A 26,596-nucleotide genomic window follows, 5' to 3' on the forward strand; every position below is an offset into this window, starting at 1 on the left:
CGTTCTGCCGTATGTTTATACCTGGTCAACATGAGGCCCAACGAGTCGCGCGTGGTCACGTGGTAACTCCGCTTACGTCACCAATTATGGAAGTCCTAACAAACCGTGAGCCGTTACGAAGCAGCGGCGCCGCCGATCGTCGCCTCCTCCGTCCCCGGAGCGCGAGGCCCCACCCTGGGCCGGGCCGGACTGGGCCGGGCCGGGCCGGACTGGGCCGGGCCGGGCCCCTCCTCCGTCTGCGGGAGGGGCCATAAAACGTCACGCCGGGGACTCAGGTGCGTCTCACACGCGTCTTAAAGCCCGGACGAGACGCGGCTGGAGCCGAAGACGAGCAGAGACGGAGGGAACCGCTGGAAAAGGAATGAAACGGTAGCTTTCACTTCATGGAAAACCTGTGAACGTTTTGGGAGAAGCTCCACCGACAGGTGAGTTATTAGTTAATGAGATGAAATTATTCAGACGTCAGCTTCACAATAAAAGCTCTGGAATGTTTTTCTAACATTCATGCCAAAATGAACACAGATGAACTCTTTATTGCCTCTTTTATCTCTACTGTGAGCAGCAGGCGCCCGTCTTGGCACCAGTGATAGTTGTAAATGAGCCGCGTCCCGCCGTTGCTCACCCACGTTGAACCCTTGCTCGTGCAGGTCCACCATGAGCTGGGGCGCGCTCTACGCCCAGCTGGGCGGCGTCAACAAGCACTCCACCAGCCTGGGCAAGATCTGGCTGTCCGTGCTCTTCATCTTCCGCGTCACCATCCTGGTGCTGGCGGCCGAGAGCGTGTGGGGCGACGAGCAGTCCGACTTCACCTGCAACACGCAGCAGCCGGGCTGCAAGAACGTGTGCTACGACCACTTCTTCCCCGTGTCGCACATCCGCCTGTGGTGCCTGCAGCTGATCTTCGTGTCCACGCCGGCGCTGCTGGTGGCCATGCACGTGGCCTACAGGAAGCGCGGGGACAAGCGGAGCATGCTGGCGTCCCGCGGCGCCGAGAGGACGCCCCCCGCGGAGCTGGAGACGCTGAAGAGGCGGCGCCTGCCCATCGCCGGCCCGCTGTGGTGGACCTACACCTGCAGCCTGTTCTTCCGGCTGCTCTTCGAGGGCGGCTTCATGTACGCGCTCTACTTCGTGTACGACGGCTTCCGGATGCCGCGGCTGGTGAAGTGCGAGCAGTGGCCGTGTCCCAACAAGGTGGACTGCTTCATCTCGCGGCCCACGGAGAAGACCGTGTTCACCATCTTCATGGTGGCGTCGTCGGCCGCCTGCATGGTGCTCAACGTGGCCGAGCTGTGCTACCTCATCGCCAAGGCCCTGACGCGGTGCCTGGCCCGGTCCGGCGACGGGCGGCGCCGCTACGGCCACGCGGACGGCGTGATGGCGGACGACGCCCTGCTGCAGAACAAGAAGAACGAGATGCTGCTGTCCTCCTCCACCGACTCGTCCAGCAACAAGACCATGTGCTGAGGGGACGCGGTGCGTGGAGGTCGGAGCGCGTGCGTTTGGACCTCGGGTTCTGTTGGGACTCACCGGCCTCCAAACTCCAAGCGGAGGCTTGTCTTTTCATACACATCTGTCTGATCTTAGGGCCGTGGATGGATGTGGGTGTTTCAGGACAGATGTTTCATTGGGTGAGAAGACTGAGGCAACGCTGACCTCTAATGGCGGCACTGGAACCTCTGCTGATGTGAAAGGAGCGAGTTAATTAGTTTATTGAAGCCGGAGGTGAGACGTCTTCACAGGAGGCGATATCTGAGTCATCATTATTCACCTGCTAGAGAAATATGACATCTGTTCTAGTCCGGAGAGAGAATATAAACCGTGCCAGTTGTAGAGAACAGCCCATTCTTTTGTGTCGTAGTCGCTCCTCACCTCATGGTGGGAAACGTGGCCGTTGCTGCTCAGCGGTTCCTCCTCGTGGACGCTCAGCCTGCGGCTGTTTGGACCGTGGGGGGCGGTGTGCACTGATTAGCTGGCGGTGTCAGCTTTCAGCATGCGCCTACGCTAAACCGCTCCATCCAGGAATAGCGGAGTCGGATTAGTCGCCTCCAACACCGCAATTGGTCGCGTTCGTTTACAAATGTATAAAAAGAAAACGTGAACGTGTCACATGTTGATGTTATGCAACTGGCAAAGCTAATAGCATTAAGTGTATCTTGCATTGACCTTTGACCTCTTGATTTCTGTTACAGCCAAATGACCTTTTGATGATGTGTGATGGGCTCAGAAGAAGCAGCCGATCGAGTTCGTCCCAAAACATTTTCTACAGCGTAGTTTATACTTTACTTCTAACAAGGAAATTACTAATGCACAGACGGCTTCTAGGAAGAAAATGAAGTAATTCACTTAAACAATGTTTTTATTATACTTGAACTTTTGATTTTGTTTTCATAAATTAGTAAAAACCAAACACGTGGTTTGTTGTGTTATTTACTGTCTCTACCATCGTTTTTTCATGAATCTCTCAGTTATGTTCATTTTGGACAACGAGCATATAAATAAGACCCGTGACCTCTTAATTGCATTTATCTATTGGCATTTTCATTTTAATTGGGAGGATTTGGGGCGAACCTGTGTGGATGTTTGAGGCGGTTCGGGGCGCGTTTTGGGGCGCAGTCGGGTTTTGGGAGGCTGAGGGGGCGTGGTGTGGCTCCGGACCGGCTCATGACTCTGGATTCACTCATGCATGGTCACACAATGTGACAGCGCAGTCATGGCTGGAAACGGGAGGCAGCTCCGCCTAAACGAGCCCCATCTTCAAGTGTTGGGTCTCCAGAACCAATAACCCCAGCGAACCCACGCCCGCAGAGGTCTGTGCGTGAATGAGTCCGCGTGGCACCGGTTCCAGCAACAGGTTGAGGGTTTGAATCCCGGGACGGACTTCGCTGCAGCCGCGGGGGGTCCACGCGGTTGAGCGCGCTCACGTGATGGCACCAGCGGTCGCGGAGGGATTTGACATCTCCGGTCTGAAGGTACGACGCAGGAGCGCTGCTGTGAACATTTCCAACTAAAGACTCATATTGCGCAATTAATATTGCGTCAGTTTCACCAACGTGCTGGACAAAAGCCGCACAAAGCTTTAAAGGCGTCCGCGGCCTCTGGCACACTCTGCATTGTCCGCCACGCAGCTGAGCTTTGTCCGTTACATTCACCACCAGGCCGCTTTAACGCACGCCGCAGATACGAGCAACTAAACGAGAGAAGCGCCGACCATTAATTGCTGCGGTGACCGACAATCCAGTAAATAGACGCTTTCAAATGACATATTCTCTGGAGACGTTGGCTCTCACTGACTCTTGACTCCAGAGTCAAGTCTGATTGTTTGCCTCATGTGTTTATCTTCCAGGTGTCGTATCGTGAACCCTAGTCGATGGATTTATTACCTTTAATTCAAGAACATTTTAGTAAGTTTATCTTTACATTGTGTTCGTGTGTGTGTTTGTGTGTTTGTATGTGCCAGTTAAAGTTGTTAAACAGTGTTTGTTTGGCGTTGTGCTCATTTATTGTGTGAAGAGTTGTGTGTTTGTAGCTATTCAACCAAAACATAGTTACAGGTCATGAAATAGACTCCTATTTTAATAACTTTATTAATCAATTAAAACATTTAAAGACTAATTAGTAATGAAAGTAATGTTGTTTTGTATCTTTCGGTTTGTGACACTCTCCAGAGTTTGTTCACCTGATGATGTTTGCTGATCTGTGCTTGTAGCTCGTTAGAGTGAACAGAGGGGGGATGGAGTGTGTGTCTGGGTGTGTGTCTGTGTGCATCACTGCGTGTGCGGCGCCGGGGCCTCGTCTCGGCTAAACGCTGTTTTCCAACGTTATAATGTCGATCTCAGCACATGCCTGCTGGGCAGCGGAGCGAGCGAGCGAGCGAGCGAGAGAGAGAGAGAGAGAGAGCGGGCGAGTCAGGCAGGTGGCTCCATTGGCTGCCCACGTTCTCTGTAAAGGCCGTTTTCTGTGAAAAAGAGGAAAACGTGTCAAGGCGCCGCCATGTCTTACTGTGTGATGCTGAGGCGTTCAGGCTCAGGGTGAGGCCTCCGTTTCCTCAGCGCCTTCATGCCTAAGTGTCCTCTCCTCTGTCGCCCCTCCCTTCTGTATCCACTCCAGTCTCTACTGTCTCCATAGGCCGGACCGCGTGAAGCATGGGCGACTGGAGCTCTCTGGGGCGGCTGCTGGAGAACGCTCAGGAGCACTCCACGGTCATCGGCAAAGTGTGGCTGACTGTGCTCTTCATCTTCAGGATCCTGGTGCTGGGCGCCGCCGCGGAGGAGGTGTGGGGCGACGAGCAGTCCGACTTCACCTGCAACACGCAGCAGCCGGGCTGCGAGAACGTGTGCTACGACCAGGCCTTCCCCATCTCGCACGTGCGCTTCTGGGTGCTGCAGATCATCTTCGTGTCCACGCCCACGCTCGTCTACCTGGGCCACGTGCTGCACATCGTCCGCATGGAGGAGAAGCGCAAGGAGAAGCAGGAGGAGGCGCGCAAGGCGGCGCGCCTGCAGGAGGGGGAGGGGGAGGAGCCCGGCGGCGGCGGCGGCGGCGGCGGCGGCGGCGGCGGCGGCGGCGGCGGGGAGAAACCGCCCATCAGGGACGAGCACGGAAAGATCCGCATCCGAGGCGCCCTCCTGCGCACCTACGTCTTCAACATCATCTTCAAGACCCTGTTTGAAGTGGCTTTCATTTTGGGCCAGTACTTCCTCTACGGCTTCCAGCTGAGGCCGCTGTACAAGTGTGCGCGTTGGCCCTGCCCCAACATGGTGGACTGCTTCATATCGAGGCCCACTGAAAAGACCATTTTTATCATATTTATGCTTGTGGTGGCTTGCGTGTCTCTTTTGCTGAATTTGTTAGAGATCTATCACCTCGGGTGGAAGAAGGTGAAGCAGGGCGTGACCAACGGGTCGGCGCCGCAGCGCGAGTCGCTGCGTCGCGTGGCCGTGGCCCCGCCCTCCAGGACCGCCCCCCCCCTCAGCCTCCCCCCCGACTACACGGACGTGACGGCGGGGGGCGGGGCCTTCGTGCCCCCGGCGCCGGAGTTCAAGATGGACGAGCTCCGGCGCGAGGAGCCGCTCCAGCCCTCCCCCTCCCCCTCGCCCTCCTCCCCCTCCTCCCACTACTACATAAGCAACAGCAGCAACCACCGGCTGGCTGCGCAGCAGAACTGGGCCAACCTGGCCACTGAGCAGCAGACTCAGGAGATGAAGAGCCCCTCCTCCTCCTCCTCCTCCTCCTCCTCCTCCTCCGCCGCCAGCGTGGACGCCGAGCAGCCGGTCGACGCCGACCTGCCTCCGACCGGCAACACCACGAGTAACACCACCATCACCACCAGCGGGCCGGAGGAAGACATGCACGGGCCTCCGGTACGGGTCAGCGCCGACCCGCGGCGGCTCAGTCGGGCCAGCAAGAGCAGCAGCGTGAGGGTCAGGCCGAGCGACCTGGCCGTGTAGACGTCCCCTGACCAACAGCCCTGAACCCCAGCACCACACACACAGAAAAACACAAAGCCACATAATAACACACCACAAAATGGCAGGGTCCGACCAGTTCAACTGGGTCCTAATGGGTCCTACTGGGTCTGACTGCGTCAAATTGGGAACTACTGGGTCCTACTAGGTCCTACTGGGTCCAACTGGGTCCGAATGGGTCCTACTGGGTCAAATTGGGAACTACTGGGTCCTACTAGGTCCTACTGGGTCCGACTGGGTCCTACTGGGTCAAATTGGGCCTGACTGGGTCTGACTGTGTCCGACTGGGTCCTACTAGGTCAAATTGGGCCTGACTGGGTCTGACTGGGTCCGACTGGGTCCTACTAGGTCCTACTGGGTACGACTGGGTCTTACTTGGCCATAGCTGTGCCGTAGCTGGCTTCGCTGCTCAGGCCTGTTTTTCTGAGGTTTAACCTTCGCTCATAGAACACATTTGGTCCCAGAGTCCCGTCTTTTGCTGTAGCTCCTAACTGGTTCCAGACACACACCAGTTACACACACAGAGCTCGTACTAACGACAAACGCGCTCCTCTAACAGAGTCTAATCGTTGCCTTCATGAATATCAGCCCGTGGTTCTGAGCAGAGGTTCTGCTCGTTCATTCAAGCTCCTCTCTAACACACTAATCTGTCAGATACGGTTTTAACCCACACCCGTGTTATCGTCCATCATCTGGATTCAAACTGCTGATCTGCTGAACCGGGACACAAATAGAACCAAGTGGGTCGACATCCCTGTTCATATTTGTACCTGCCTTTTTTTTGATGCCTAAAGTTTACATTTTGGTAGCGACACAGATTTGCACATGTAGGGAAGTAAGCTGCTGTTTTGGTAGTAACAGGGAGAGCGAGCGAGCGAGCGAGCATGACCCCAGACTGCAGGGCTGTATGATCCTCAAAGGAAACACGTCTTAAGCACAAAGCTCAGCAGCAGCAGGTTTGAAGCTGCAGTGGGAGACGCTCACACGCCTGTGACAGGATGTGGAGCTCCCTCCTCTGATTCCCCCGACTAGAAACCAACAGGATGCTCGCGCAGCGGCCGTTCCCTGTCTTAAACAAGACAAGTGCCTTGTGTATGAATGATTCTTTTGTAAGAACAAGTTGATGTAAATGTTCATTTACCTCAGACGTTTACAAAACTGTTACTAAATAAATTTTTGTACCATGTTTGTTGTTCCTGCTTTCACTGGTTTAACATAAAGCAGCTTTTAATGGAGCACAAAATACGAGTAGCTGCTGAGAATACGTGACCGCCGAGTTCATGAAGGAAAACAGAAAATGAGCCGTTCACCAGTCGCTGAGGGATCAGGTCTAATTAGACTTCCACTAATGTCTAAACTAAGCTAATGTTGGAGCTAGCATGAGGTCATACAGTCACCTGGTACCAGCTGACCCGGTTTGTCTGACCTCCCACCTCTCAGCTGAGCCAGAAGCCCGGAGGCGAGTGGACTCGTGTCACACGGCGGTTCTGACCCGTCCAGACCAACTCAAGAACTGAGACAGGATTCTCAGCACTGCAGTAGAAGTCAATGCAAAGTCAAGTCCCTGTCATTTGTGATGGCAACAAGCAAACACCCGTTCCGTCCGGCCTCCGCCGCCTCAGCCCGACTGATGCTCTGGAAAGGTTCCGTTTGCACAGGACGCTTGGCAGCAAGTGTAAGAACGGAGCACGGTCCACGAGTGCTGGACTCTTGGGTCCAGTGGCTGAAGAGTGACGGCTGACGCGTTGGCAGGACGGAGCGGGGCCTCAGCCGTCACTCATTCACCAGCTGCGTTTCCATCACATGGAAACGGAAGCGCTGTGCAGCTTTCACGTCCAGAGGGAGAGTCTGCGTCACAGGAGGTCAAATTAATTCAGAAAAAGATCAGTGGCCGTCGTGGGCCTGATTCTGGGTCTGAGGTAAAGTGCTGCTGGGCCCAGTGGTGGAAAAGTGACTGCATGAAGAGACGCCTGTCTGCAGCTCGGAGTGGACACCAGGCTAAATTTAGCCTTTAATCACCTAACAAATTCACACTCAGCCCACAGCACAAATACCTCGGCCCTCTTTATGTATTTCAGGAGTGTGATGAATTCGCTTGTGGGAGGCCGACCGCCGCCTCATGGAAAGATGTTGCCGTGTGGTCAGAGTGTTTGTTTTCGTCCACAGTTTGTGTTTCTTCATTTTTTTGGGTAATTTTGCTCATTGAAGTCGTTTGTGTGTCTAATTCTGTTCCTGTTTAATTGTCTTTTGTGTTTTTTATCTTACTTTCACCTCTGACCTGTTACGACCCCTCAAATAAAATAACATACATTTTATTGAAATAAATCCACTTTACTAATAAATCTGCATGCGCATTTACTACATTTTATTTATACGTGTTGATTCTAGAAATGATGTAATGTTGCAGCATCTTTTCACTCTGAATGAAGCTCTGCAGCGACTACAGGTCAAACGACCTGGTTGACTTCACCACAGCCTCGATTGCGCCAGAAAACTTCCATCATTGCTCCTTACATGAAGCATGTTAAAAATATAGACGTTCAGCAGCGTCTCTTCACTCTGACCTCATGACCTTATGTGACCTTTAAGAAGCAGAGACATATTTCATGTATCATGCATGTATCAGTGCACGGCGGCACAGGGTCAGACCAGCCTTATGCAACCTACCCCCCCCCAGGACCAGGCAGAACCGAGGCCACGGCGATGGGCCGACCCGCTGTCAAGGATGCTACCAACAGAGATCAGCAGAAACCTGATCCCAAACTCTCCCCGTCCTCCAGCTGATCTGGAGCCGCAGGTTGAGGCACTCGACCTGAGAAATGCCGTTGTCATCTATTCCTGCCCTCTTGTCCTCTGTGCAGCTGTATCTCCACACGGCTCAGTGTTGTTGTATCATTAAATGGCAACATTAGTTCATATCATGTGATTGGAGGAGGATTCATCGCTCATCGCGGGCCCTAATCGCCGCCTATAGTCCCTCTGCCCTCACTCGCCCACGCGACCCTGCTGAGCGCAGCGCTTCCTTTGTGCCTGCTCAAAGAGCGGGGGATTGAGTGCAAACAAAAAAAACCCCACCAGGGTAAAAAATGTTTCCCCCCTGCCCCACCCCACGACCGGCCGGGCCGTGTGGCTGCAGCTCCAGCTTCAGATCAATGGGACAAGTTACTGGAGTCTGGCCAACTCTGGCAGGGAGCAGAAAGGAAAGAGCTGGCCTCTTCAAAATGCGGGTTTTGTCACTGTGTTTTGTACGTCTGCCCGTCCTCACTGAGGTATGGGAGGTGTGTGTGTGTGTGTGTGTGTGTGTGGTTCTGTAAAGGGTTTGAGGCCTGACGACTTCTTCTGGGCCGAGCAGAGGCGCGACGGCTGCAGGCGTCCTGAGGCTAACGAGCGTTTCACCTTAACGGCTGCAACAGGGATTCTCTGCCAGGGCCCCGAGATGAGAGCGGAGCGCCCCCTGCTGGCAGGGCAGCGCTCCGCTGCTCTCATGTCACTGGTCGTCTGCCGATTGAATCACTGTTGGTTAAACCTACATTTACCTGCTTTATAAGGAAACAACTGTATTTGTGATTACAGGGTTGGACAGCGTTAAACTGCACAGGCCTGTTGTCTGTGGTAACAACACTCGCTGCCCTCTGACCTGCACTCCGTCACCTCCCAGATAAAGCTCCCTAACTGTGTCACGTCCACTTGGCACCTTGTAAACAACAACAAAGAGGGGCGAGTGTGAAGGTCAGCTGCATTACTCCAACGCCTATTACCGTCATTTAAAGGCGCTGAAGCCTGGATGCAGTGACTCTGTGCAGGTCACGCTCCCTTACACTGAAATATGAAATCCTACAGGCATCTACTGCACCTTTAATTAAACCACTACCACAGGAGTCTGGTTAAAAAAGGAAATCATTTATTTCACATGAGCGTATCAGCAGATCATCCCACACACGTAGCATCAGACTCAAGTCACACTCACTCACTTTCAGTATTTACAGATAGGCACATTCACATTAGACATCAACGCCAGCCACAGTGTCTAATGTAGGTCCAAACCTGTGGCAGGGTCAGTCGCTGCCTCCCGAGTCCAGCAGGGAACAATGAAGCAGCCTGGGTCAGTTCTGCTGGATTAGCCCACAGTAAAACCTTTGCTCGGACCAGAGACGCTGATCTAGCGTCAGAAAATGACACGGTGGATTAAACGATTAGATGCTCTTTAGATAAAGTAAAGGTTTACTCTGTCCTCACACCCACTTCAGTCAGGACCAGGAGAAACCGTGAGTCGGCCTATAATAAACATGTGCATGGTTTTTCTTCAGTCACTGGTTTTGGAAAAAAAAATCTCAAATATTGATTTGATTTTTTTATCTTGATGACACTTTCTCCAATTTATTAAAAAGGTAAACTGTAAACAAGGGATTTTAACTATATAAATAGAAAACCTTAAATAACACTAGTGTAGCTGTGAACAAACACGGTCAGTTCACACAACTTAAAACAGAAATATCTGTATGTGTTCAACCAAACGTCAAGCCCTTGCTCCGTTGCACCCGAACTCGACAGCTTCAAAAAACACTGAGCGAGAGCCCAGCCTTTAAAGTAAACTGATATTAGAGGAGACAAACACAGGGACAAAAGCAGAAAGAACTTGAAAAAATGTCTGAGCGTCGAGTAATTCATTGTTTAGCAGGTTTCTGCAGCGCTGGGATGTGGGACTGCAGCAGAGGTTCCATAGAAACCTCATCCCAACGTGAGGACACAGTCAAACTGAGAAATAAATAATCTGCCCTCTAAAACAGGTTCTCAGGAGGCGAGGTTCAAGCTGAAGGTTTCCGTGAGTGCTTTTCAGTCCTTGTTTCAGAGCTATTTACACTTTAATGCAACCCAATCTGGGCTTCGTACGCACATACTGCTACATGACATGAATGGAAAAAAAAACAAAAAACAGCATGTCAGGAGGTTGGCTTTACCCCATAAGGGTCAGTCCTGAAGTCCTTTGTTTGAGCGCAGTGCTGGCAGAGGAAGAGCAATGAGTGGGACGATCAGCCCAGTAAGGTGGGAGAGCGACCCTGACCGAGAGAGCAGCTGCAGGACAGTCAGAAATTCCATCTTCATGCAGAAGAAAATGACCACTTACAACCAACACACGGATTTATTTGACCCGTTACTGAACAGAGCAAGACCTTTTAACCCATAGTTTGCATGTGTGCACAGAGCTTTACAGGGACAGGTTTTATTTGATTTCTGATGCAGACTAGGTTTCCTGATGTAACAGGTTTCAACGGGGGTAAAAAGGACACAGCAACTACTGTAAGTCAGTAGTAGAGCTTGTCTGAACCATCACTGGTGAGGACAGATCCAATTAAAACGTCAGCCGAAACATGTTCACTGCTTCGTTGCAAACTTTATTCACGCATTCTACTGCTCCACTCACTCATTCTGACTTTCAGTTCACGAAACCAACTTTGGGTTCCATCTAACTACGGGCTCAAAACTGTTTCATGAGCTTTATCAAAATATAAATATAAAAATTGCTGAGGAATTTGATGATTTACAAAGTGAAGATGGAATTTCGAACTTTTACTCCTACTTTGCTTCTGGTTTTCACCTTTTGCTTGATTATCTTTGTAAGCTCTGTCACGTCCTGTCTTCTCAACCATCAGTATATTTCATCCTTCCCATTCTCCCAGTTCCTTCTCACTGGACGTGTCTCTACCTCCTGTTCCTCTTGTCTGCTTTTTCACTGGAAGGAAGATTTTTTTCACAACCGCTTTCACCATTTTCTGTTGAAGTTTGGGCCTTTCATTATTTGTGTTGTGGACGCAGGAAGGAGGAAACAGTGGAGTGAGTGAGAAGGGTTTAGAGAAACCGATGATATGCCATAGGAGGCGTATTTGCACTAGCTATGCTCCCGTTCCACTGACTGATAAGGTTCTAATAACAAAACAAGTCTAAGTGGCTGTTTCACCCGTGTCCCCTTCCTCTTCATCCTCCTCCTGATCTTTGTCTGTGTAAACATCCCTGACCATGAGAACTCTGGTGAGAAGGCCCTCCAGAACCTGCCGCTCCAGTGACGTGGAGGTGAACCACAGCGGAGCCTTGAGGCTGCAGGCTGGATCCGGCATAACGTAGAAGACATCAAGGCGCGTCCGCAGCAACGCCGGGCTAGAGGAGGGAAAGGGAATCCAGAGAAGAGACAGAAAAGAAGGTGAGGCAATCAATTGTGAAAGTGCAAATGCAAAGCAAGAAAATTCAACAAAAGGAGAGAAGATATAGAAAAAGGACAAGTGATATAAAATAATGAAGTTCAGTAATACAGGAAGGTTTCTTGTACCAAATATGCTGAACTCACCACTTTGACCTGTAGAGCTCATAGAGGCGACACTCATGAGTTTTAACTGGGCAACGTACAGTGGAGCCTCCCGAGTCCTCATCCGGTTCATAGTCCTGGTCACTCTCCTCAAACTTGCGCTTTCTTTGCCTCGACACTGTTTGCACTAAAGAACCAACAGAACTAATGTTATTAAAGTTCTGGCAAAATTTTTCAAGTTCTCCTTTGCACATGTGGCCATAATGAACGTTTGCAACAAACCGTGTTGATCCTGAGAGATGGAAGGCACGCGGATGCAGACGGTGGTCTCCTTGGTGACGGGATGGACCGTGTCAGGGCCGTAGACGTTGGCGAAGGACAGGCGGAGGTGCTGCTCCACGGTGCGCAGACCAAAGTATTTGGTATTTAGGTAGACGAGAGAGCGAAGCAGCGCATCTGGACTCTGCTCTCCGAGCTGCCGGCTGCTCCAGAGGCTCTGCTCCTCCACGCGACCCCACAGAGAACCTGAACAAAGACATTGACGCATGAAAATAAACGTTCCCTCAATCTATTCTTTTACATCTCCTAAATGTGACATCACAACTCTCAGATATAAACCTGTAATTAACTGTAGAGACAGTGTCCTCATATAAAAAAAAGAGTGCAATCACAACATGTCAGGATGTGAACAGCAGAAATAAGGGTATAATCACTGGACACTGGTCACACTAGAAACCAAAGCTTCAGCGTGTTATACGGCCAGCTGCCACTAGGGGGCGCAAAACGAGCTCCGTAATGAGCCACGCACTTAACGTTACACTGTGTGTGCTCTTTGTGGCATTATTTTTTTGACTGTGTGCGAATTCGACCTGCGTTTGACTATTTACTTAGAAAGTCATTTGGAGCTGCGCGTGGCCGCACTCACCATCAGGAAGCACGCTGGGCTGCCAGTCCTTCAGGACCCTGTTGAGCTCCTCTCCAAACTGCTGGTAGCACGGGTCGCTGAACAGATCATCCCTCCGGCCTTTGGCATGAAGATGCTGCAAAGCACGTGCGTTTAGATGAAATGGCAAAACGGTAGCGAACAGCTGCAGGCTCAGAGATGAAACCTTTAGTGTCCTCATATTTAAAAGATCATCACTGAACGTCAGGATGTGAACAGCAAAAAGGTATAATCACAGGACACATTAAACAAGATAAAAAACATGAAGTCCTGCTTAAACACGGTCAGTCTCAAGGACGCAAAGCAGTGGATTACAGCAGCAGCAGGGCCGAGATACACTAATATAATCTAAAGATAGTGTTAAATACCAAACTACTCAAATTCAACATAAACCTAGAGTATTTTCAATAAATTACATTTTCCTTACGTTTTCCAGTGAGGAAAGTCCGATACGAGAGAACTTTAAACAATCTTGTGCTCTGCTCTGCAGCCATGCTGCACACGAGACGAGAAGAAAGGCCTGTGCTGCAGTAATGTGTGTCCTACTGGGAACAACCAGCGCAACTTTGGTTCCTACCTCCACAACTTTCCGAAATACCATTCATGGCAGTTAATAAAAAAATTAACTATAACAATTTCTTTATCTATAAATTATACTATTTTATTACAATTTTAATATCATCTAGATCATAAAGATATATTCTTCTAATGATAAATATATTTAAAGATAAAGATATTGTGTTAAATGAAAATAGAAATAAACCTTTTATACTAGCATAATCTTAGATAAAACCACACAGATGAATGAAGTGTATGGACATTGTAATTTACTAACTGTGGACATTTCTTTTTAATGGTAAACTATTATTTATTTTGGAAACTGGCTGATGTCATATAAAAGTATAGAAACATTCTTGAAAGTTATTTTACAGGTAAAAAAAAAAAAAAAATCACAGAAATAAGTTAAAGATGGACTAAAAAAATAAATCACTGCATATGCTGCGTTTTTGATATTTGGATTCATTAGCTTGTTACCAACCTGCTGAATCCCTAGACAGAGGTAGAGGATGCTGTCTGGGGAGTAGCGCTCCCCACCAGGTCTGCAGACCTCCCTGACGAATCGGGACAAAGCCACGTTTAGCTCCTTTGAACTCAACGACAGCAGGTTATATTTGGACCGGGCTGCACAAAATAGGAATAGACACAAGTGCCGTTAGCATGAACATCAAACAGGATAACCTCTGTTAACACATGTGGATTCTCGTACAGTGACTGGGTGAGGGCTCACCTTGTTTGGATTGGTCCTTTGCTTTGGTGTCGTCTGACTGGTCCACAGAAGACAGCGCCCAGCGTTTCCAGGCATTGAGGCCGTAGCGAGCTTTGAGAGGGAGCGATCGTCCTTGTGAGTGCTGACCTGCTGAATGGGAAGAAGGCAGCGAGGCAGCACCTGAGCCCTCCTCCAAAGCTTGCCTCTTGTTACCCTGCAGCGACACACACGTCACTCACCACACAGAAAAGCTAGTACAGTGCTTTGAATTGTTACTGTGCATGTAGCTACTGTACTGAGTTTGTGTGCATACTTGTCTCCTAGGCTGAGGTCGAGGTACAGACTCTGGTTCCTCTTTCTCTTCTGCCAGGACTAGAGGTAGAGAGAAGCCCATGTCTTCATCCATTCCCTCCAGGACCGGAACAGGGTCTGACGCTAAGATAGAAAACAACACTTATAACGCTTATTTTTATCCAACGTTTCCATTATCATAATTTTTACACAGTGAAAGTGGAACATTGTTTTTCATTTCCATTCCCTTGGCCAAGCTGCAGGTTAAATGAGAAAACGTTTCACCCCTGGCCTGGGTGATGACTTCACACTCCTTCCCTCGACAATACACCAAACCTAAAATCCTCTGCCCTGAGAGCAGCGATGACAGCTGGCCCATAAATAACCAGAGGATGGAATTTTAATCTTCTCTACTGATACATTAAAAACAACAGGCAGTTAGAGACACTGACAGCTGCTTCACTAAATAGAAACTACTACTTAACTAACTACTACTAATTTGATACCATGGAGAAAAACTGGTAAAAGGCACCATTCAAGACAAATGCTGTGAAACTCTTAGTTACTGTTTGAGACACTAAGCACCAATAGACTCAGAATCACAGCTGGAGATTACCTTGAGGGAAGTCTGACTCCAGGTCCAGCTCTGGTTCATACTCCTCTTCCTCCTCTTCCGCCTGCTTCTCCTTCTCTTCCTCAGAGCTGCTGCCACTGGAGCTCGACTCCTCTTTGTGCTCCTGCTTCACCCTGACCAGCTTCACATCTGAAACACAGACAGGAAGGACCTCTCTAGTGGGAGCAAAAATGGTAGATACGATACATTTTTAGTTCCCTGATAAGTGTTAAATAAATGCTTATTAAGACGTAAAGACCTTACCCTGTAATTAAGTATTTAAAGTGTCAATCTGTGAATATAAAAATGTGTTACTGTCCAGCACAGCAATCAGATATCCTGTCCCTAGCTGCTCTGTTTCATGTGTACATTCAGATTTCCCACCTGCACTGAATTTATCACATAATGCATAAAGTGGGAAACATCCAGCCGTCAGAAAACTATACCTGGCTTCTGGTCCTCTGTTAGAGGGATTAGAGGGCCAGGGGCGGCTTCGTGCTTCAGCTCCTTGATGGTCTGGATGATCTGCTCTGCACCTTGCAGCGTGGTGGGCAGGAACACCGGCACAGGAATCTAGATGGGACATGGCATTACATCTGTTCATGTGTGTACCAGCAGGTAAATCCCATATGTGCACATGAGGTAAAGTTCTTAAGGGCTCACCGGTACTGGCAGAGACACTGGAGTGGGAGTGACCTGGGAGTACATATTCATGGGTATAGGTATGAACACAGGCACAGGAATGGGTACAGGAACATATTCCCTCTTCACACCGTCGTCCACATCTGTGGAGACAGGATCCAGATCATAAGATGAGCGTGTGCACTGGGCCCTGGTGATGCCAACCTCCAGCTTCACCACACATCATCCTGTAGCCGTCGTATGAATAACAACGCAGAACGTACCCGTCTGTAGAAGTTTGCTCTGCATGTGTGGCTTGCAGTACGTGGCTTTGGTCAAGGTGAGCGGTTTGCAGAGCACAGCCTTGTTCTTGACATCTCTTGCCAAGCCTCCACCAGCATAGGCCACAGTTCCCTGATTCACCGTCTGCAAGATCAGAGGATCACAAACATCATGCATGTGAAAGTATAATCAGAAGTGCACACAAAAATATTCCTAACTGACATATGCTGATGTAACTACACTTACTCCAAGTTTGGACCCTTGCATTTCAAAACCTGAGAAGAGAAAAAATAAATTCACATTTGAGTGATACACAACTAAATGATCTATGCGTAGGAGTGAAACCAGGTTTTGCACGCAGCTCGTACCGATGGTGTTTTCAGGGCCTTTTTGTGTGACCATGATGGGCTCGTTTTGTTGGCAGTAGAACTTCAGTAGACACTCCTGGTCACAGAATTGCTTCATCTCTGATCTCCACATCACAGACTCCGTCAGGTTACCCTGCACCTTACAGCAGTCGCACCGCGCCGCCTGGTGGCCACACGAAGACAAGATAAAAAAGTTTAAAACCACAGTTTGCTTTTCAAGGTATGCTTGTGACGCCAACATGTGTCAGATATTCTGATTGTGAGCAGACCTTATAATACCAGTCGTGGAACTTCTTGGCACATGTATCGCTGCAGAAGTCTCGAGTCATGCCGCCGAGCTGCCGGGTCAGACCTCTCTTACACAGCTGGCTGCAGTGGTTACAGCTGACACACTTCAAACCCAAACGCTTGATGAAATCCTGCTTATACAACAGCTTACAGCCTGGACACAAGCAGGAACAAAGGACAAAAAGACATGGTAAGATGGAAACGTAGCCAGCTTTGTGCTGTGTGCAACAGGAGACGGAGAGGATACCTTCACTGCAGAACGGCCTCTTGACTCCGGAGAACTTGACTGTCTCATGTAGCGTCTTCTCTTCTTGGCAGTACTCACAGAACGTCACAATGCAGTGGAGCTTCTTGTAGTCCTCACAGCACGTCTTACTGCAGAACTGGTAGACTTTATCCTGAAGGCCGACACGTTTGGATGGTTGCATTGTTCGCATTAGGTTTAAGATATATCAGTGAAGCACTGTGAGCATTTTTTAGAAGAAAATGGCCTCACCTCCCAATCTAGAATTTCAGGCTTCAAGCTGAACGCTCCTCGACAGTAGTTACATTTCAGCTGGATGGTGTCGCTCATCGTGGAGAGGGACGTCTGTCCGTTGGTGGTGGTTTGAAGGGTGACATTCTGCAAAGAAAAACAAAACCTTTAATGACTTATAGGTAAAACTCTATAAACTATAATTAATAAAGATTCAGAAACAGAGCAGCAGGGACACAAAGACACTAGAGGGAGGTGCCATGAGCAGTTACCAACTACCAGTTCGTTTTTTTGGAAAAAATTGATTTGTGTCATTTTTTATGACAATTATAGGCAATTTCTATTATTTCCCACCTGGAATTTGGTGACACACTGTGAGCTGCAGAAGTTCAGGATGTTTCCCTCTGGCAGCGTGGCCTGGTATTGTGGTAATCCATTCTTCTTACAGAAGTGACATGTAGGCTCTGTGTCTGCACACACGCACACAAAACAGAATTAATAACAGCGGAGTCAGAAATGTTTGTGATTCTGAAAGATGAACTTAGCTACTCACTGACGAAGGAGGTCGATGCCAGCTTGCCCTTATTCATGCAGTTCACAGAGCAGTAGGAGCCCATGGTGCCACCGGCTCCGAGGCTGTGGAGCACCTCGCCCGTCTTGATCAGTGTTTTGCAGGTCAGGCAGCTGGCAAGTTTACTGTGAGCCTGAGACAGACAGGAAAACACTGGTAAACTGACGTATCTGATTCCATGCCTGGACCAGAGGCTCATTACACAGTTTGAATTAGGTGAATTTCATACTAATAGAAAATTAGTAGTGATGCTCTTTTCCATCTACATCAACCACCTAAGATGTAGTTACTAAGCAACAAATAATTCTATTCGTCAGAATTTAATTACTTTTGCTCAGCAACACAATTTAGTTTAACTGAAACAATAGGCACTTGAATGTCAAACCATCTTGGAGACAAAGGAGGAACACCAATGAAAACTCTACTAGCCTGGATGTTAACAGACTGAATTTCTATTTAACTATCTTATTAATTAAAACCGGTCAAAGCTGGCATCAATCTGAACTTGCTAGATACTGCCAGCGCCACTTCCTCTGCCGCTGCAATGCATGTTTAGCGCCCAGTATGGAGTCTGACAGGCAGATGCCGCTACGATTATCACATTTCAGAATTTGATAATGAAAATGTTAAGTCCTTTTGATGCTTTCTACATCCTCATGTGGACAATGGCGAGCAGCTAACCATTTCCAGTACCTGCTTGAACTCCCTGACGCAGTTTTGGCAACAGAAGCGTTTCTGTTGGCCATCCACCAGCAGGAAGTGGTTGGCTGATGCTCTGCTTGGCAGGTAGTCGCCACATTGCTCACAGCAGTTCATGATTAATCCGTTGGCCCTTCTGTAAACATTGAAACATGCATCGCTGCAAATCTTATGGGTCACAGTCTTAAAGCTGACCTCATGGCGTATCTGGAGATAAAAGAAGGAGGATAAAGAATAAAGAGGTATTAACATCGATCACTCTGTCCATTGGCCTGAGGCACAATTTCTACATTAATATTACAAATGGGAGCTTGAAGTAGTAAACAGTCTTTACAACATTTTCTGATTCGGAAACTAATTATTAGTTAGTGACATTTTGGGATATCAAATAAACAAGTCTGACAATCACTACAATGCAGGGAAGACCTCCAGCTTTTAAAGGTTTGTGTCCAGTGTTTCAGACAGACTGACCTCTGTGAGCTTGCCGCAGACAGTACATTTGGTTTTGAGACCTGATTTGGGTGGGTTCTGCTTGTTCTCATATGCACCAAGGCAGCCAGTGCTGCAGAACTCCTGGAAAGACTCGCTGGAGTCAACCTGGGCCACGATGGTACCTTTCATATTAGTGATATCCCTGAAAAAAACATAACATTATAAAATGGCGATGATAGAAAGTGTTCTTCCTTAGATTAAATATATCTGTTCTGTTGATGACAGTTAACTGGCAGAATGAGATTCAAAATGATTCTGACTAAATATGCGGACTGGATGCAGGACTCCGACTGGATGATAAATGATCACACCCCATCCATACACACTACATGAACAACCCTACATAAACCACAGGGAGCACCGGCGGGTCCACACTCACTTTTTACACATGGTGCAGCTCTTTTTCGGGGCAGGTTTATGTGAGAAGGCAGAGAGACAGGTGGTGGAGCAGAACAGGTGTGTGGAGCCTTTTCGCTGGTAGGCTGTTTGGCCTTTCTTTAGCGGCTTTTTACAGTTTGCACAGGTCACCTAGGACAAACAAACAGGAAGAATTTCCCTGAAGGGAACCTCTACAACATAAAATAGGTAGTTATGACATATGTCCACTACCAGTAAAAGGAAGATACATTGTTTGTTTAAATGGTGTCTTACACAGAAAAAAATACACATAGTGCAACTGCAAAATACGAAAATGATCAGACAGAAGCACCTTTACTGTCCTGGGCTGTGTCTGGGCCCCTGAGGAGGAAGTCGATGAGGAAGACTGGCCTGGAGGTTTGGGAAGGGAAGTGGCTGGTGACGGAGAGTCCACCCCCGTCTGCTTTTGGCTGCGGGGGACCGACGCCGACTGAGAGATCCACGAGTCTGCAAAAGAAAAAATATTCCCCCAAAAAACACACAATAATATGTTTATGAATTTGGATCTATGCAGAAGAGATTCTAAAGCATGACAATAACCCCACAGAAAGAATGGGACACCGTTCCAAAAGACTGTAACTTAAAATAATGGATACAACAAAATATGAATATCCAAAGTTCAAAACACAGCATTTTCAAGCTTAAGTATTATCTCCAAGGTGTTGAGTTGGATTCTCTGTATAATACAACTGTTACCTGCTCTGGTGTGTGTCCCCGTGTCTCCATTCTGCACCAGCTGGCCCATGGGACCTGAACCCCGCCCAGGGTTGAAGGAGGCTGTCGGTCGACCAGATGGGGTGTCAGGATTCAGGCTGAACGCGTTGCTGATCTGCAGACCATTTTCTTCTGCCTAAATTAAGCACATAAGTAGCTTCAGTTAGGATTCACCTTAGTGACAAAGCATTAAAACAAGCCGCTAAGGAACCAAGGAGCCAGCACAGCTTAAATAAAATAAATACTGACATAAAATATCAGCTCTTGGGAGAGTTATTAAAAATGTCATCATCCACGCCGCCAAAAATAAACTTGAGATTCCACAGAAGACCTGCTTTCACGTATGCTTAGCAGCAGATTACATCAGATCTAAAACTCTTACACCATTAAAATGACAATTACAAGACAACATGACAAAAAGTCTATTCTGTTGATTCTCACTGCTGCGTTAGCCACCGTTCCTTCCTGCAGAGATGTCACAGATGTTATCATCAGGTTCATGTCTGCCTGAACATCCACTGGATGTGGAGGAGTATTTGCTGCAGAGACTGTGGAGCTTCCTTTCTGGCTGCTGGAGCCCAGTGTGGTGACACTGGCGATCCTGATCTCAGAATCTGGCTCAGTGCTGCTGAGTGCACCTGGTGACTGGGGTGCAGAGGAACCTCCGGGGGGCACAGGTGAAGAGGGCGACGTGTCCTTCTGCTCAGAGTCCTCCTCGTCATCAATGACAATGGGCTCTGCGGCTGTCGGAGTTTTTGGACGCGCTGCCACAGTGGACGTGCTGGAAGAAGCCGGAGGAGAGGGGGACTTGGCAGGCGTCACGGCTGTGGACATGTCTACAGTTGCCCCGGCAGCAGCTGGCTCTACACAGTCTGTGCTGGGCGTGTCTTGGGAAAGGGTTGTGCCAGAAGGCTGAGGAGCCTCCTCCATCACCAGAACCACATCGTCGTCATTATCCTCTGTGCCACCCTCCTTTGTGGTTACATCTTGCGTCTCCATGGAAACTGCCTCTGCAGCATCCTCTGTGGGAGGCGTGGCCTGTTGCTGGGGGGTGGGAGTGGCGTTCATCGGCTCCACCTGCTCCTCTGCCTCCTCCGTTACAGCAGGGTTTGGTTCTGACTCCCCGTCCATCACTAAGGCAACCACCTGGCAACAAAAACAGACAAAGGCAGTTAGGGGACAATTAGATAAAGCCAGCACTGCTGATTGGATTCGAGTCTGACAGCTGTCCAGGTAGATCAGGTGTCCCTAGAGAGCAGCTCTCCCCCTGTCCACACAGCTGCCTCACGCCTGACTCACTGCTATTGTTGCAGCTACCACCTGTGTCTGTGTGACGCTGACGGATCTCGGTTGTTCACCAACATTCTAACCTCTGACCTCTACAGCCAAACAAACGCGGTCGAGTGCTGGTTCCAAAGTTCTTCCATTTCACACCTGAAATGGAAGAACACCCTATTCACTTCGCAGAAGTCAATAGGGATTTCTTTATGTCAGTTTATGTGCTGACAAGCAGCTTGAATGTGGACTCAATACGTCCGATCTATTGAGTTTAGCTCAGGTGTCTCCAAAAGGCTTGTGCAATTAATGTAACAAGCAGCTGACCACAATTTGGACATCCACAGTAAGGAGAACAAATGTGTTATCAGGTATAGATTGATGGCAAATATATTTTGTAAATGTGACCATTTCACTATTTAAGCTCTTACACATGAAGGGCTCTGAATACTTTTTGAAGCCAATATAGTATATATCCTTAGGCAACTCATGAAAATCTGTTTGCCGAAGCGATTGCCACAGATGATGTCAGTGTTTCTTCAGTATAGCAGGAAGCCACAGTCGAGCCCGTCGGACTGCCGCTAACACAGGAAAACACTATGAAAGGAGGAGGCTGAGACAACAGCTGCATCAGTGGAGGCTCAGTAACAGGAGCAACTTTTCTCCTCCTCCTCCAGGCCGCATCCTTAGCAGCCCAGCATCCTACGTCTCCTCTCACCTGCCGTCGTTCCCGTGACTCCCTTCTTCCTATCCCTGCGTGACGATCCGCACAGCTTCTCTCTTGTTGCTCGTGGCAACCAGCGAAGCTACACCTTGGTTGCCATGGAGATGCAAGACCCACTACCACCACCAGCACAGGGACTTGTTGTCTGTGCTCTACATCTGGGTGCTGTTCAGTTAGCTGAGTATTCAAATGTGTAGACATCACCTATGTGACAAAGAACCCCCGCGTCTCACAAAAGCTCAATTTAAGCAGTGAAATTAATACTGATTAATATTAATATTTCTTATATGGATAATCATGGTTCAAGAGACAATTCAGTTACAATATAACAATTTAGGTCATATGGGTTTTATATATACACTTGGGAGTGAAATCCATTAAAAACTGAGATTTACAACCAAGCTTCTTAAATAAAAAGGGGGGGGGGGGATCACCTTCCAACACAATATAAGCAGAAATAAGAGGATGTCAAGCTAAAAAAAAGTGACATAATGAATTTAAGAGAAATTGAAATCTGTGCTTTATGAAGACTTGAAGTAAAGTGTTACCAAGTGTGGGCTTCTATCACTGCAAAGCCAAACCTCAAGAAAAATAATGAATGTTGTTGGTTGATTCGGTGCCACACTTAGGATCAAACATCGTTCATAGCACTTCTGGGGACGTCTGCGCTCTCTACGTTGATCTCTTTCTGTCAAATTCTCCTTTTCATGTTACACAGCGGTGAGAATGGCTGCAAGCTACGCGTCACATCAATGCTGACAGCTGCAGCACACAAACAGATGTGAGCCCACGTGCACACTCCTGTACAGACAATGATCCTTAACCAACAGTCACCTAGAACAGGAAGACCCTAAACGTACCCTTCTAAACTACGCAGGAAACCAGACGAGTGCCCTGACTGCACGGAGGCAGCCATTTTGGCCGCAGATTTAAGGAGTGCATTCAGTAAACAGAAAAGTTTCTACATTTAAACGATGTCTTGGAGGAAAATGGTCAATCGTTGAGTTGGTGTTTCTTCCTTTTTGCACAACTTCCAGTTTTAAAAGCAGAGAACGCCTTCATACCCAATATATGGTGGCCAAAATCGATTGATTGAATGTTATTATATGTCTCTCAACTTATGATCAGCATACGACCAGAAGCAACCAGACAGGAACCAGTTGTACCAATCGTACATGTGTTGAATTTACCAAATACTAGTGTTTTAGACAAACTACCCATGAAACCATGCAGAACAGTAGAACTCATCCGTTTGTCATCGGCTGGGGATGTTTTTCTTAATAATCACTGAGTGCGTTTCATTGCCCAGCCCTGTTTAACTACCAATCCATCCTTGAGATTACATGCTGCCCAGTAGGTGAGTCTGAACTCCCACAGAGCCCAGTCAAACATTAGATGGTAACAATCTGGGACAGAAGGCAAATTAATATCACAACAGATTCTTTATCATTACAAGTATCCTAAGATACAAGTGTCCCTGCTGCCCTCAGCCACCTATAACTAAGCTCTTCTAATGTAATGAAATGTATGAGATTCAGAAGACATTCAATCACAATATATGTGGTGAATATAAATATGTGTATGTAAATAATGTCATCCAGCTAATAGAGATGTGTTAAAATTGATATAGATATACACGACCTTTATTGTCAACCATGTCGCCATTTTGAACTAATCTATGAATTAGATACCAACACACAAATGTGCTCATATTATAATATAATACTATAAGACCATACCAGATTACTGCTAAACCCAGACAGCTGGAGTCTATGATACGTGAGGTAACAACCAAACTTAGCTTTTAGCTCCAGAGTTAGCATAGCCATGAGACTCAGACGTGCATAAAACATGAGACGGACCGCAGCTGGACCAGGACCAAGAACGGGGAAAATCATGCAGACAAAGATGGAATTTGGTTGAATGCAGCACCACTGGGAGGTTGATGGAAAACTGTGCTGGGCTGCAACTAGCACACGCAGTAGGATCAACAGTAAGACGCTGCTTCATATTGAGGGAAGACTCTAAAAACCATGACTGTAAAGCTTCACTCGTTAAGAACGCTGAAGCCAGATGAGAAGAGCTGCTCGCTGATCACGTGACAGGAAGTAAAAGCTATCGCTGCATGACATTCAAGATCAGTGGGACGCTTCGGCTCGTTCAAAAACAGGATGGAGTTTCAAGGTGTCCTCCAAAGCTGGTGAGCGATTTATATAATTGGAGCCATAACCCGGCCCCACGTCCTCAGGCTCAAACACATCTGTCTGTGACCCTGGTGCCAAACATTGGCCCCCAAAGGCCCCCACTCGCCCCAAAGCCGAGCGGAGCTGCAAAACACACGCATCACGGCGTTTTGGCCTGACAACACATCCACACAGGGAGTCTACGAGCGGAGCAGCTGAGCAGAGCTGAACAGCCTGGTCGAGACTCACTTCAGACTGCAATGCAGAGCTATGAGCCAGGCTGCATTCACGTGGACGAGAGGGAACCGGGGACCCGGCGTTAATGAGCCCAACGTCAACGCCAGGTGGAGGGAGACGAGCCTGCGCAACACAAAACACGCAAAGCCGCTGCGCCAGAGCGGCCACGGCCACATCATCACCTTCCTGAGGTGCTCCTCCACCTCTCCAGCGCCGCCCGCACGCGCATGAAGTCACTATCAAAGCAGGTCACAAGGTGGAGACATGCAGCTGTTTGCGCCAGTTGCGCAGATAACACTCGCCTAATAATATATTCAAGCAAAACGCCTGGGATCATTATATAAGGCTTATGTCACGGAGACGTGATGCGTAATGCGCAGCCACCGGAACGTGCCTGTAACCCGCTGATGGGCTAAAATGCAGCGCATTCCGGTCACCTGGCGCCTAAACGCAGGACTAAAGCCTGACTATTCTGAGCTGCGCCTCGAAATGTGCACGCAAGGACAGCCCGTACGCGGTTCCAGGGGCCGCTGGAGCCCCCCTGGCCGTGCCCTTGATGATCAACACGGGCTGGACGCTCAGCCCCACAAGGACCTCCACAGCGGAACCAGATCCGGCCGTGGCGCACGGTGAACGCCATGACGACCCGCTCGGTGTGATCCCCGCACCTTCTGCCTCGCAGCAGCAACGCTGCACAAACTTGGTTCTAAAGAGCGGGTCCAAAACTTTACGCCATCAAGGGCAATAGACCGAACCAGCGCTACCTGGGCTGCGCAAGCCTTCCATAAATAACCGGGTGAATGAGGAGCTGGCTTGGATTCCAAGTTGGGGTCCAGCGGAAACGTGGTTCAGGGTATTCCGCTCCGCTCCCACCCCTGCCCCTCCTGGCGCAAACAGCCACTGGATTAGCGGCGGAACGAGGGGAGGAGAGCAGACCAAGACTGCGCCGTTGCAAAAATGCAGCTAAAAATGAGCGCAATTTATTCTGAGCAGATGGAATGAACCGCAGCCAAATGTTGCACAGGACCCAAAGTGCGGCGCTCACAAACGCGCAATCCACAGCGGCTGCCGACGCGTGGTTTCGCCGCACGGCTGCGTGTCCCGGTCGGGCTATTGGCACCGAAACAGCCCAGAAATCCTGATTTAAAAACGCTGATTTTTAGGATACCTGTGACGCCGGGGTTTTAATTGGAAAGTTACCCTGCACGTAGTCCACCCTGGCGCAATCAGCGGCACGTTCACCGGCCTCCGCTAGGGGCGCCCTCCCGTTACGTATCGCACGAACTGTTTAGGTTTGCGTCGATGGGGGGTAAACAGCGAGCGGTAACAAACGCCGCGTCGTGTTTACAGGAGTCACACTGGGGCCGAAACCGGGTAGAAACCAGGTGTTTTCCCCACCGGGCTGGTGAGACCCCCTCCCTCCTCCAACACCACCTCCTCCTCCCCCGGCGGAAAACAGCACTGCCTGCCGTCCGCCATTAGGGAGCCAACTGAACAATACTGGAGACTGGAGGCGGCTGCGGCCACAGCCAACGCACACACGCGCACAAAACCTGCTCAAATTAACTGTTTATTGTTCTCTAACTGGCACTTCACGCCCCAGCTGGACTCCTGGCAGAGCCCCGGGACGCCAGGCTGACGCCCCGCACAAGTTCCCGAAACTTTTACTAATTAGACCTAAAAGTAGGTCATTAAGAAATACGTCTGTTAAATTCTCTTACCGGAGAACAGCTCGAAACGGTGTAGCGCCACTTTTGTGCCTTGACATTAATCCCGGGGACGCATGCGTACAAAGGAGAATTTCCACTTTCCGCCCATAGATCGTTTATTAGAACGATGACTCACCCGGGTGGATGTTGTTTCACGGGACACACAGGGGCATAAGTGCAGAGAGTAGATGTGTTTCGACATAGGACATAGGTCCAAATACAACAACAACAACAATAATAATATTAATATTTAACACAAAAGAGCAGTCAAAGAGAATAAAGTAACTTGTTGTTTGTTTTGCTGCAGATGGAACATTTTGCATGCAGCAAGTATTCTTAGTGCATTCTCAGTTGGATCCAGATCAGGTGATTTGATTTAACTAACTCACTATTTTGCTTCTTTTATTTTAAAATCACTGTAGCTGTTGCATAAATATATAATGGTGTGATATTTCTTGTTCAGGAGATTTGACATAGGAAAAGATTAAACTGCTATTTTGTAAAACAGCTGTGACAACCCTGCTAAAAACATGATAACGATTAATTACAAGTATCTTCTAACAAACACATCGTGGGCAAGACATTCACAGATACAAACCTGTTTTCAAAATAGGCTTTTGGAAGGCTGAACATAACCAGAACAGTCAAAAACCAAAAGCCAAAC

The 26,596-nt window shown here is 48.7% G+C and overlaps 3 protein-coding genes across 7 annotated transcripts; 2 read left to right on the top strand and 1 right to left on the bottom strand.

Moving 5' to 3' along the window:
- The first annotated feature begins 285 nt into the window (after positions 1-285).
- gjb8 (gap junction protein beta 8) lies at positions 286-2,407 on the top strand. Of its 2 annotated transcripts, none has more exons than XM_029136998.3 (2): positions 286-425; positions 648-2,407. In XM_029136998.3, exon 2 carries the CDS (start codon positions 655-657, stop codon positions 1,462-1,464), a length of 810 nt encoding a protein of 269 aa, XP_028992831.1. In that variant the 5' UTR covers positions 286-425; positions 648-654; the 3' UTR covers positions 1,465-2,407. The 2 variants fall into 2 exon arrangements, with proteins under 2 accessions (XP_028992831.1, XP_055361150.1); XM_055505175.1 differs by having other exon boundaries at positions 293-425; positions 563-2,407.
- Positions 2,408-2,558: 151 nt separating this feature from the next.
- Positions 2,559-6,651, top strand: gja3 (gap junction protein, alpha 3). 3 transcript variants are annotated; one of them, XM_029136996.3, is made up of 3 exons: positions 2,559-3,237; positions 3,344-3,401; positions 4,108-6,651. In XM_029136996.3, exon 3 carries the CDS (start codon positions 4,143-4,145, stop codon positions 5,445-5,447), a length of 1,305 nt encoding a protein of 434 aa, XP_028992829.1. In that variant the 5' UTR covers positions 2,559-3,237; positions 3,344-3,401; positions 4,108-4,142; the 3' UTR covers positions 5,448-6,651. The 3 variants fall into 3 exon arrangements, with proteins under 3 accessions (XP_028992829.1, XP_028992828.1, XP_055361149.1); XM_029136995.3 differs by having other exon boundaries at positions 2,559-2,969; XM_055505174.1 differs by having other exon boundaries at positions 2,559-3,401.
- A 2,693-nt stretch (positions 6,652-9,344) lies between these two features.
- zmym2 (zinc finger, MYM-type 2) lies at positions 9,345-26,064 on the bottom strand. 2 transcript variants are annotated; one of them, XM_029136904.2, is made up of 25 exons: positions 25,945-26,064; positions 20,246-20,950; positions 19,787-19,940; positions 19,383-19,537; positions 19,053-19,201; positions 18,653-18,815; positions 18,176-18,388; positions 17,465-17,615; positions 17,266-17,381; positions 16,933-17,058; positions 16,684-16,834; positions 16,418-16,590; positions 16,149-16,311; positions 16,027-16,055; positions 15,783-15,924; positions 15,541-15,662; positions 15,324-15,450; positions 14,881-15,027; positions 14,287-14,408; positions 13,995-14,187; positions 13,746-13,888; positions 12,689-12,803; positions 12,046-12,288; positions 11,806-11,950; positions 9,345-11,618 (listed from the first exon to the last, which is right to left on the bottom strand). In XM_029136904.2, exons 2-25 carry the CDS (start codon positions 20,933-20,935, stop codon positions 11,405-11,407), a joined length of 4,146 nt encoding a protein of 1,381 aa, XP_028992737.1. In that variant the 5' UTR covers positions 20,936-20,950; positions 25,945-26,064; the 3' UTR covers positions 9,345-11,404. The 2 variants fall into 2 exon arrangements, with proteins under 2 accessions (XP_028992737.1, XP_028992738.1); XM_029136905.3 differs by lacking the exon at positions 25,945-26,064 and adding an exon at positions 24,988-25,130.
- Positions 26,065-26,596: the final 532 nt, after the last annotated feature.

The sequence above is a fragment of the Betta splendens genome, chromosome 21 (genome assembly GCF_900634795.4).
Source record: "Betta splendens chromosome 21, fBetSpl5.4, whole genome shotgun sequence".
Lineage (NCBI taxonomy): Eukaryota > Metazoa > Chordata > Actinopteri > Anabantiformes > Osphronemidae > Betta > Betta splendens.

Coding starts and splice junctions, on each gene's coding strand:
- gjb8 (XM_029136998.3), top strand. CDS start 655: ATGAGCTGGGGCGCGCTCTACGCCCAGCTGGGCGGCGTCAACAAGCAC.
- gja3 (XM_055505174.1), top strand. CDS start 4,143: ATGGGCGACTGGAGCTCTCTGGGGCGGCTGCTGGAGAACGCTCAGGAG.
- zmym2 (XM_029136904.2), bottom strand. CDS start 20,935: ATGGACGGGGAGTCAGAACCAAACCCTGCTGTAACGGAGGAGGCAGAG. Junction 16,591..16,683: donor GAGGCCGTTCTGCAGTGAAG/GTATCCTCTCCG, acceptor GCTTGTGTCCAG/GCTGTAAGCTGTTGTATAAG. Junction 15,925..16,026: donor TGCAAGGGTCCAAACTTGGA/GTAAGTGTAGTT, acceptor CTGATCTTGCAG/ACGGTGAATCAGGGAACTGT.